Genomic DNA, 12,064 nt, shown 5'->3' with positions numbered 1-12,064 from the left:
TTGAGTAAATAGCTAGTACGGTCTCATTTCCATAATAAATTATTTGGAAATCCATCTAGCAAGATTTTTGAGGAATGCCTCAGTGTCATTTTTAGGATGTCAGTCCTTGTAATGCTTGGGTTTCTGCTTTTATTTAGTAAGCGCAGTGCTTGAAGTATTGTACTGTTTCAGAAGTCCCTGGGTTGTTTTGGTTTGGTTTGATTGTTGTTGTTTTAATTTAAATATTTGTTTCATGACCTTGGGTGTGTTGGCAGCGTTTTGCTGGAGATTCCATCCCCTTGTGCTGGGTAGGCACTGTGCAATCCAGGCACTGATGGTCCCAGTCTTGCAAATTGTATGACATGAATTAAAGACAAGAAAGATGGGAAGGATGGAGCACAAGACACTCAAGGATGTGGAAATCCTCAACCTCTCCCATCACAGACTTTTCTGCTGTGGAGTAAAATATGGCCATTTCTCTTGTGCCCACATTCATTATGAAAGTTCTTCTGTGTTGTGAAACTGTAACTACTGAATAGTTGCTGTAGTCTGGGACAAACCTAAAAGTCAAATACAGGGTATCTATTTTATTTTATGATCTTGAAAAGCAATGTAGCAGCTGATAGTACAATTTATTTTAGGTATTGCAGTGTTCCCTGGATGTTATAAAAAGTATGTATGTTTGACAGCTACATTTTAAAGAGTTTTTTCAATGTACTAATTAATTCTCTTCAAATAAATAGTCATGCAAGAAATGAAATACAGCATCAATATTTAATGGCATCTGTTTAAAACCCTCCCAATCTAGACTTCTGAAGTTGTGTGTGGGCGAAATTCACACATCCCTGATAAAGGGAGGATGGAATGTGTGTGTTTTCTTTTCATTTGAGGAATGAATTACTCCTTAAAGATGTGATTATCAAGTGCCCTACATGGCCCTGTGCAAAATTAATGTAGGAAGCAGCTTCATCTCTCTTTGGAGGCTGTTGCACTGTGAATCCTGTGGATGTTACCAGAGAGGGAGATTGTGTTTCCTGAATGGAATGACCCAGTCTCCACCTTGCACGTTTGTCCAGTTGCAGGATGTTTGCAGAAGCCACACTGAAAGTTTTTCTCTTGCTGCAGGAAACAGTGAGCCCAAGTGACCAGCATCTTACTCTGCACATCACGTTGTTTCATGTTCCTCTGTCGAACAGCACAGCAATGAGCTGACCTAAATTTATGGTTCTCTTGCAAGATGTCAGTACTGCTGTGCTGTTTGCAGCACTGTCATCTGTGAACTGGCTGTTAGTGCTGTGTTATCAGCTGCTGATGTTAAATGGAGAATCATTCTTCTTGTGAAGAAGTGAATTTGTGACAGATTTGTGTGCTATTTGTGGGCACTGTTTATGTCAGAGTTAGGAATCCATTACTTTCTGGAAATGACAAGTATTTGTTAGACTTCCTCCCACAATGGTGCCAGAGAAGAGCAGCACTGTGCTTGCCATCCTCTTGATGCTTCATGGTTTATTACTGCTGTGACAGGAAAACACAAGGAGCAGGTTGTAGTGTAAGCATTGGCCATGTTTATTTGGTGGTGGTGTTGTGGTAGTTTCCCCTTGATCTACCAGGAATGTGAGAAGAGTGGGAATCAGAATGACACATCTATAGTTTTAGTCACAAACTTCCACCCCATGTGCTCTATGAGCAGCATACTTTGCTATTGCAGAGTCCTAATGAACCAATTAATTAAGAAATATTCCTGTAACACACACTGTGCTGTCACATTGACCAAAACTTTTCCAGCAGATCTCCACGATGAAGATTTTAATAACATTTGACCATGGTTTGTGTTTGTCCTTTGACTAAGCACATCATGATGTATGTGGTGTGGTGGTCTTGGTTTTGTTTGCCCTCAAGACACAAGAATGCTTTTTATTGCTGTCCCAGTAACCAGTCCAAAGTACAGCAAGCAGCTTTACACTTGAAAAACTGTAGCACCCTTTCAGGAAATATCTGCGGCGCCTCAGATTTTTTCAGCCTGCTCACACATTCAGAACCCCGGACAAGCAGCTTAAGATCTGAATGAGATTGTTCACCAAATGAGTTGGTGCAGCATATTAATTTGCTGGTGCTTCTAAATGCCTGCAGTGTTACAAGAGCCTGCAATGGCACTAAAATGCCAGGAGCTCTGTTGGCTCTAAACTCCTTAAAAGAGAGTTTTAAATTCTTGTCTGTTTGCCGTAGCCTTACCAGCTTTATAAAGAATTTGGAGATCCGCATTTCAGAAAGGTTGTGTGTCCTGGGCTTAGGAAAGTTAGTAAGAGCTTTTCCTGGCAGTATTAATTGTCTTGGAGCTCAATTGTGCTCTAGATTTTATTGTACAGTTGATTATATGAGCCTCCTATTAATGCCTTTATCTAGATGCTAATGGATACGTTTATTGCATGGTTTTATGCATAGGATTTATGTTGAAAAAATATTTGCATTTGCAGTTAAGTAAACTAACATAATGTGGTTTTAACGAGGCTGGATGCAGCCTCAGCCTGATTTTATGTGTGTTTCCAGTTTAATTTTTTAGTTAATATTTAAATGCCAGAGTAGAACTGATATGACAGTAAACCACTTTTCTTTCTTTGTCTGGTGAGCCAACACCCTCCTTCCTCAAAACCAATATTCTGCCTGGCAGGTGGAGAGGGATATGAATTGTTGTCCAAAACTACAAAACGTTTAAAACTTTAGAAGTTAATTTTCAAGGTCTTGAAATAGAGGTTTTATTTAAAGAATGAACCCAAATATTTTAGTGAGAGGTAAAAAATCCAGTGTTCCATGCTGTCTCTTGTTACATTGCTCCTGGATTTAGGCAGATGTGTAGTTCTAGAAGATGGGGTGAGCACAGGCAAGTGGTCAGACTGGTGTGACCCAAGTGCAGTTTTTAATCTTGGCTCCAATGAGCACTGCTTTAAATTGGGTAGTGATTTTCTTCACATCTTTGTCTGAAAATGATATTAGTAGGAGGCTGTTTACTGATGTAATTTCCACTAGCATTGTCAAGATATTTCTTCAAGTGCAGTGAAAGCTTGAAATCTGTATCATGGTATCATCAGTGTTATAGCATGATTATCAAATATTCACATGTGGTTTTTAACACTAAGGAAATGAGATTGTTGTCACAAGAAAACTGGATTACCCTTTTTGCTCAGCTAGACGTGCCTATCCAGCTTAGGAGCAGAATATCCTTGCTGAGGGAAGCAGTCCTTACTTAAAGGATCAAAGGATGTTGCTCTTCTAGCTCAGGGTGGCAAAATGTCATTTATTCCTAATGCTTAGGTTTCCAAGCCATATTGGTCAAAAGGAACTGTAATTGTTGATTTATTTCCATAAAACATTCTGACTGTTTTTCTTTGAGAGGCCAGAGGCTGTGTAGGGAGCCAGACCAAAAGGTTTGGACAGTCTGTAGCTGCCCTACTTTCTAGAAACTGTAATTTTAGGTTGCCTTGGCTGGCACAGTATGGTCAGCACAGTGAACTTGAGCTTTGTCTGCTGGGGCAGGAGTGTGGCCGTCCTGCAGCATCCTTGTGGCACAGGCAGCAAACCATCAAGCCTTGCTCACCACACTGTGGTTCCCCACTGTCTCTGATTTCTCTGAGCTGGGCCCGATTCTGGATCTGTTGGAGAAAAAGCAGCACTTAGCACAAGGAGGCTGCTGTTAGACTGGGGAGTCTTTACTGCTGCTGCTGCAACTTGCTTTAAATGCTCCCTGATCAGGTGCTCAGGCACTTCAAATTGATGGATGGTAGACAATTGTTCTATGAAGTCTAATTCTGCACGTTTCATGAGTGTCATTGATGGGGTAGAGAACTCTGATTTCTTGCATTTTACAAGGCTTGGTGGCACATGATCTCTTTAGTCTTCTTGTGTGAATGTTTGTTTAGTGTGATGCAGTTAAATTTTAACTCTTTCTCTTTAGATTGCAATTGTCATATGTCCCTTGGAGAATGTCAAGTATCCCTGAGGGAGGGATGACTCCATCACAATCCAGGGTACATTGTGCTGCTCTATTGACTCTGCAAACCTGAAATGTGTGTGGGAGAACTTTCTCTTGTAGTCTAGCGTGTAATTTAATTGATGTTTGTTTGGTAATTTGCCTCAGATTAAATTATTCATTGTCACCACTGAACAACTGCTTTGTATGCCTCTGGTGGGTCAGCATTTTGCACAATGTTTCCCCCTTCTCATTCCACCTACTTTGATGCATTCATTTAGTTTTGCTGCAGCCTTAGTACTGAGAGAGGCTTCTCTTGGGAGAAGGGGGAGACCCAGTGGAGTTTGAGAGGCTTTGTACAGTGATTATTCAGTTAAGGGAAATGAGATTACTTTTCCTCAGATTTAAACTTTGATGTAACACGAGTTCACACTATAGTTAATGGGAATTGTTACCTGAGGAGAGACTTCATAGAAATGTCAGAGAAGTGAGCATGTGAGAATAGGGAGATATGCTCTCTTCCTCCAAAGGATAAGAGACTGAAGTAATTGAAGAATTATTATCAATAGCAATTCATGCTTTGATGCAGAGGTGAATGTTTCTGATCCATGGCAAGATGTCAGTGACAAGAGTTGCCACGTTAGTTTTGGTCTGACCATATTTTAGCTTGGTAATTCTATGGCTGTACAGGTGATGTCTTTTGTAGAGGAGGAGAAGCATGGCGAGGATCAGCTTAAAGTCTGAATATTTTATGCAAGTGGGATCAGACTGAAACAATGTTTTTGTCAAAATTGTGATAGGTGGCCCAGCTCTCTAGGACACTGCAGAGTGCAGATACAGCTGGGGTTAAGCTCTTCCTGAATGTTGATCCAGGAAAAACTGAGAGGAGAAAGGTATTGGGTAAAAAAACAAGTGTGACATGATAGGATGTTATAGGACTGTCTTGGTTGCCATTTTTACAGCTACAGGAAGGGCCAGGTCTTACTGTAATTAAAAAAAAGCTGTGTGACAAACCCTAATAGATGGATTTAAGGCATAGAGTCTGTACAGCTTTCGTTTGGTTCTTAGCTTATATTTCTGGCCTGGTTCCAGAATTTATCCATTTTTTGCCAATGTAGCTTGACTCTACTCCACAGAGTGGAGTGTATGAGTAGACAATTCTGAATCATGAAATGCATTTTGAACAGAGTTTGTTGACATATTGTGAAGTGACCAGTTTTGGTTTTTTGCAGACATTTTAAATGTTATGCACTCTGACATTGTTGTTCTATCCATTGCATTTGATTTCTGAGTTGCATATATCTTTGATAATCTTCCTGCTCTGGAAACTCCACTATTTCTTGGATCAGAGTAGAAGCACCTAATCTAATTTCTGGGTTAAAAATGGAATGCAATGGTGGAGAGAAATACTTCAGGCATAGCAGTAATCTTATTTGGTCTTGAGTGTGAAGTGGCTCTTGAAAAATCTAGGATTGTATTTATCATGTCATGGTATTTAAGGTATTTAAATGCTTTTTGAACCCATCTACAAAGAACTTTTTCAGCAGTTTGTTCCATTTAATTTGGAAATGAGAGGAGGGAACAGTCAGTTCAGATCTTCACTTTTCTTTTGAACTTTAGGGAACAGTTTGGAACACTCTGAAATAAGGGGCTTATTTTTTTTAACCCTAGTTATTGCCATTGCTCCAGTGATTCCAGGAGTCAGCCTCAAGCTAAGCAGAATTAGTGATTTGTACAACATTTTTCTTCTCCAAGTGTCTGCATAAACATCCTGGAAGGACACGGTGCCTGCGCTGGGGTTTGGTCAGTTCTGGCTTCAGGGCCAGGGGAGGAGCTGAAAAGGAGTATCAGGAGTAAAGGCTGTTGTGTTTAGTGAATAAATACATCTTTGCATTAACGTGTGTAGGAAAGAGCTTTGCACACATGCTCAGTTCTACACCCACCAGGGGATTTATTTAGTGGAGATTAGAAGTTTTGCTGTTGAGAATACCAGGCATACCTGCTGAGACCTTTGCTGTTTTTTTTAACTGTTATCTTTTGGGGGTAATTTTGATAGAGGGAGACCAAGGACTCTTATTTGCAAAGCGCAATGTGTCACTGATTATTTTTAAGTGGTGATGATGTTAAAAAAAAAATCAAATTAATCCCCCCCAAACCCTTTCCTAAACTCCAACTGTGTGTTCCAAACTAAACCATATTCAACAAGTTTTTGATACTAACAAAGAAACTTTGACTTTGAGGATACATGAAACAACTTGGGTATTCTATATGATGAAACCAGTATGGCACTGGTTTGTGATGAAGTTGGGCAAAAAGCTAATTTCCCCCCAAAAAATCCTTCCCAAAGTCTCCTACAGATTGAAGTATTGTTCTTGTGGATAAGATTCTGCTGTTGTGATTCAGTATGGTTTTGGATAAGAGGGCAGAATTGCCTTTTTTGTGTGTGTTCTTTTAAATGGATCAGCAGGCTCGTTTGGCTTTCTATTGTAGTTATCCATGCCATGCAATAAGCAGGAACACTCTATGGCTCATTTTTAATAATCAGTACACAGCTGCCCAAAGGGGAAACCGTGGGCAAGAGCTCTTGTTGATCTTTGTTTTAACAGCTGGTATTATTAAGGGAGAGCTTTGCAGACTGGGAAAAGAAAGGAAAAAAAAAAAAAAAGAGGATGAAAATCAGTCAACAGTTAATCCAAGATGTGGCCAGACAGCAAAAGATTTACTGGGAATTAGTTCTAAAATTGCATTTGTTCAAATAATTTCAGAAGAAACGAATGGGTGTGTATTAAATCAGGGAAGTGGGATGATGCTGGGGAACAGTGAAAAGTTGCAACATTTGTCAACTGAAAAACCTTCCTGGAACAACAGCAGCATATATTTAGTATTGTTACCATGCTGCAGCTCCTGAGGGAGGCAGCTCGGATCTGGAGCTCTGCTGCTCAAGGTTTATACCCTCCCAGCAGCAGAGCCCCACAAACCAGGGGATCTGCTCATTCTCAAAGCTCTTGTTTATAATGCACAGAACAGTGAATCCCTGTGGGTCCTTGCAGCTTTCAGGCTGCAGCTCTGGATACTGTCAGCAAAAACCAAATCTTTATCCCATTCCTATTCCCCCAGGATGAGCAGAAGGAGGAGGTTAGCATTGCTTTGTTTTGTTTCTTTGGTTTTTCTTTCTTTTCTTTTTTTTTTTTTTTTCCTAAATGAGTTTTGTGGGTATAATTAATGCTAATGGTAGAGATGCATCATCTCTCTGGCCCCAGTAGATTTTAGTAGTTATGAGCCTTTGCTTAGCTAATGAGTCTGGATTTTAAAGTCTAGATTCTGCTGTTTGTCCTCATACCTGGTACAAATAAGTTCACTTAAATCAGTTGAATTGCACTCGAATCACCAAAAGAAGCAGCATGTGCATGTTTGTCTTCAATTTAAATAACGGAACAAGTGCATAAAAAGGTTGAAATGCACTCAGTCTTTCAATAAAAATAGTCTGACTTAACATCTGGCAATAGTTGCAGTTTCTCTCTTATTATCTTGTTCTTTAAGAGCTTTCTTACATACTGGGTTGTAATTTGCACATTATAATGTATTTTGAAACAAAACTATGTCCTGTTCTGGGGTTTCCTTGAGTGTGTTTTATAAGCAGAATTGTAGGTTTGCAAAGAAATGTTCCTTTCTGAATGGGCTGCTCATGACAGATGGTTCTCATTGTGGCAAAGTCATGCAGTGCCTCAAACCTCAAAGTGTTTAAATTTATTTGAAGGAAATGAGTTGCTGCTGCATCATGGCCATCTATGAAAAGTGTCCTTGGACATTGCAAATGGTGATTTTTGAGCCTTGCCTTTTCCTTATTCAAAGAGAGCTATAAAATTCATTTTCAAGAGCATGTAACTGTGACAACTCTGAGAAGCACATTTCGTCTTTCAAGAGGTGTAACACTATCTTTAGAAAGATCTCCCACTGCTAACAGCAGGCGGTGCCTCAATATGGCCTTTTCAGGTTTGAATAAAACCAAAATAGTACCTAATGCTCCATGCTGGATGTACTCTCCCTATGCAGTCCAGGACATGTTACCTACAAAACTGACCATCAAGAACTCCCTCGTTCCAAGAAAACAAAGGATAGTCTTATTTGTCCCTCACTCTCCAGTGCTTGGCTCAGTTGCTGTTTCTCTTGATCACCTGTTGCTTGTCAGCTCTGTCCTGCTGCAGCTGAACTGATCACATCCTCCTGCCTTCCCACTCCCTAGAATTAATCACTTCTCTCTGTTATCTTACCTCCTTCAGCATCTTTCTGAGCTGCTGCAGCCCCAACAACCACATCCTCTCTCGAGCTGAACATCCCCTCTGTCACCTTCCTTTCTGGCTGCTTTGTTAGCACAGTTACTTGCCCTGTTGCTATGAGGGACTGCAAGTTCTGCTTTACCACATCCTTTGCAGGATATAACGGGGGGAGGAGGAGGCTTGCTTTGACAGCAGGATGGCAGAGCTGGAGGGTTTGGGGCCTCAGCTGCTTTGGGTTCTGATGAGGAGAACCTCTTTGCTGCAGTGGTAAGAGCAGCCCTTAGGGGCAAGACCAGGAAGTTTCCTGCAGGATCATCTGCTCCTGGAGCTCTCCTGCTTTTGTGGTCTCTGACTCGAAGCTTTCTGGCTCTGCCAAAGGAGCAGTTTCATTTCACAGTTGAAGCTATCAGCAGGGAGAACAAGACGTTGAGACACGGAGAGCATGTGTGAGTGTGTGAATGCCTCGGCAGTCGATGACATGGGTTGTACTCACACCAGGAAGCTTCTCCCTGGGAACCACGTGCTGGGTTTTGCACGGCTTCCATAATAGGTGTTAAAGTGGGTCACCACCACGGCAGGAGTGTGGCTGTACTCCCAGTGACCTCTCCAGCAAGCAGAGGTGTCCTCTTGCCGACCTGTTGCTCTGTGCTGCTGCCCAGAGAGCCACTCTCTCTCCCTGCTTTGGGAGCTTGGTGTTGGCTGTTCTGCTCTTCACTGCCCTAACCCAGTGCTGTGTTTTAGTCTGGTGTTGGGCACCTTCTCTACAAGGAGGTTTAACCTTCACCAGTATAAAGCTCACCCCTTTCATTAGTGGGGGATGTTCCTGTGCAGCTTTGCTGTAGGTGGATGTTTTTGGGAGATGTTGCAATCAAATTGGTTTCCTGTCAGCCCTGATGATCTGGTTGTACTCCCAGGACTGGCCATGCCTCAGAGCAGCTGGAATATTCATGTTGCTCTCCAGGTGCTGGCCTTTGTGCCAACTGCTCATGGCTTTTCTCAGAAGCGCTTCTTGTTTGAATTAAGTCGGGTTTTTATCCAGGTAGGGTTAAGGTATGGCCAAAAACTGCCTGTGGGATAGCAGCCCAGATTAATAAGCAGGAGGGGTCACTCTTGAGTTTGTGAAAGGTGGTTTTTGGGGTGGGGATGAGTGTGGTTGGTCTCAGCAGCAATTACAAGGCTGTGCAAAGGGCCTTGCTGTAATACTGGGACAGTGTTATTTTCTATCCAAATTAAAATTGGCATAAATATTAGAACTTATTTTGCTTTCCAGCTTCAGCAAAATGCTGAAGAGGGTAAGCATTTCAAGGCTGAAGCATGGCCTAGAAGCTGCTTTACACAAAATGTCTATTGCAATAAGCAGGACAATTAGAAGTGAGTTTATCTAGCAACATAAAAGGTATTTCAACTGAAAAGAGAGTCTGTTTCCACTCTTGCATTCTGTCAATTCCCCTTCACACAGGTTTGAAATACACTCGGTTTCCTAATGATGCAGCAAAGAATCTTGTGTTTGTTTCTGTGTTCCCCTAACTAGATCAAGTTCCCAGGTGAATGGAAGAGATAGAATAGTTAACCTTGAGGGCTTTATGGAAAAATGTGTTTAGGGAATGGCAGCAAAAGGAAGATGGAGATGGCCAAGTAAGATGGCTTTTTTCTCTGGGCTATTTATTTATTATTCAGCTCAGGGAGAAATCATGCCTGTTTAGGCATCCTGATAAAAGATTGGGGAAATGTATTTAATACTTGAATGGCAAGATTGAATTCAGCACGTGTGGCTGAAGAGGTGATCTGCATGACAAACACGTGTGATCGTAAATGGCTTTGTGAACAAGAACCGGATGTGTGGGGGAATGGAAGGGTTCAGTCACAAAACAACAGTGAAGCCACAGCATCATTTGAGTGTAGAGCGGGCAGAGATGGTCTCCCTGCCCCGGCCCTCTGTGCTCCATGGTGCTGTGAGTGCTCCCTGTTTCTGCTGCAGGAAGGGAAAGGTTGGTGTCCTGTGTTCCATATATAATCAGGGCTGTTTGTTTAGTGTCATTAACTGAGGGTTTCTCGGACTGTTGCTGACAAGGTTTGTGTGGGAAGTTGATTCTCATCAGTAGTGGCTGAGTCAACAGATGCTGAATTGCTTTGGTATTTTCTACTCATCTCTGTTTTCTGGAAGGCTCTTGTGGTGCTAGCCTGTATTTTATGCATTTTCTTTCATTATTAATTTGCCTGGAGACTGTTAACATTTGCATATAGCTTTATTGTAGGTCTCTGAGGATCTGTGATCTGAATTCCCGTGTATTCTGCCAGTGCTGTAGTGCCATATGGGACTCAGCCGAGCCTGTGAAGGGCTTATCAGTTCGTTAATTATTTTTATAATTTGAAGTTGTTAAACCATGGAATCTAAAAAAGTAATTTAGAAATTGAACACTGTAATGTATTCTTGATCTTCACTTTAATTCCTTTTTGCCTGTGAAACTGAATGAGAGTGTTAAAAAGAAGAGATATGGGAGGAGAAGGTATGATCAGAGTAAAAATTAGCTATTAATTCCCCTATTACTATTTTTGTTATTAATGACAGTGTGTAAACAAATAATCTTGTGAGGGAGCAGAGTCAAACTCGCTGGGGAATGAGGTAGTGGAAAATCTTCAAGTATTTTTAATGTTCAAGAATCCTGAATCTTTTATTGTATTGCTGCATTAGAATTATAGGAGGCATATACTAAATATAAAGGCTTTTCATTTGCTATTAGCATCTGAATTTTCAGCATAGTCTTTCTTCATTATTTATCTGTGTTAGCATTCTTAATTTCACAGTTCTGCCCTGTCACCTGTGAAAGCAGCAGAAAGGGTGACAGTGACAGTTTTGCTTGGATACTGGTACAGAAATGCTGCCAGCTGAGTCTATTCTGGGCAGGTTTGACAGGAAGATATAAATTGCAGAATTAATTGGTAAATTCTCCTAGAATCTAATTTTTTTTTCACAGTTGAAGCCAAATAGAAACCCCATTCCTTCTGGCCTGGCTGTGTGTTAGAGCAGGATGAGTCTGTCTGGCTGCAGAGGGACTGAGGCTGCAGCTCCAAAGTGAGGATATCGCCTTTATTTCAGTCACTGTTAAGGCTGAGGAAGCCCCTTGGTGGCAGGTGAAGGTCTATCATTTGCCCTCAACATCGTGTGTTGAACTATTTTGCAATAGATGAAAGCCTTCTACAAAGAGGAAGGAATATCTCACTGAGCTGATCTTCAGAGACCTCATGAATAACACTTTATTGCTCAATAATTGGTTGTGCTCCATGTTATATGGCTGAGAAATGGGAAGAAGGTTTTTCTTTTTTTTTCTTTTTTGTTTTCTTTAATGGCTAACTTTCCTCTTCCCAAAATACTTTGCATAGCTGAGGAATGTGACTTCAGGAGGGCAGTTGAGAAGTGAAGGGGATTTGACAGCTTCAAGTAACCATGCAAATGAAGCAAAGCAAATGGGCAGCACTATTTCCATTTTAAGCATTGTCAGGGTAACAAGCATGCAACCGAATTTCACAAAGAATGCATGGATGGGAGGTTATTTGGGCAGCAGTAAAAAGCACTGGGAGAGAATTAATGGAAACAGAAATGAAGTTAAAAAATGAATTTAGAAACACGCTTTGCCTTAGGGTTAAAATATTCAAGGCATTCTGGGTACTTGGATGTCAAATTCCTGTTCAAGTTAATGACTGAAGTTCAACTTCCCTCTTTTGAGCTTCCATTTTTTGTGTGAAGAACATGTTCAACTCTGAACAGTTTGTTTCAAGCAGCAGGGGCTCTGCTTTCCCACCTGTGTGGGTCAGCTCCTGTGTTCCAGCTCCTCCATCAGCTGAT

At 41.2% G+C, this 12,064-nt stretch overlaps 1 protein-coding gene across 12 annotated transcripts in view; it reads left to right on the top strand.

The window, feature by feature from the left end:
- The window catches only part of FNBP1 (formin binding protein 1), an 89,650-nt gene that overhangs the window by 13,204 nt on the left and 64,382 nt on the right, over positions 1-12,064 (top strand). For 4 of the 12 annotated variants that reach the window (XM_066332747.1, XM_066332743.1, XM_066332738.1 and 1 more), the window contains exon 1: positions 10,115-10,208. The exons of 1 other annotated variant lie outside the window; for it this stretch is intronic. In XM_066332747.1, coding sequence (XP_066188844.1) covers positions 10,134-10,208 — 75 coding nt within the window. In that variant the 5' untranslated portion in view covers positions 10,115-10,133. Of the gene's footprint in view, positions 1-10,107; positions 10,209-12,064 lie in introns of those variants that run through there. 7 more of the 12 variants (XM_066332741.1, XM_066332744.1, XM_066332737.1 and 4 more) reach the window with 6 other exon arrangements.

This window comes from Sylvia atricapilla, chromosome 19 (assembly GCF_009819655.1).
Source record: "Sylvia atricapilla isolate bSylAtr1 chromosome 19, bSylAtr1.pri, whole genome shotgun sequence".
NCBI classification, from domain to species: domain Eukaryota; kingdom Metazoa; phylum Chordata; class Aves; order Passeriformes; family Sylviidae; genus Sylvia; species Sylvia atricapilla.
The sequence above is the reverse complement of the archived record's forward strand: the minus strand, read 5'-3'. Positions and strand labels throughout refer to the sequence as shown.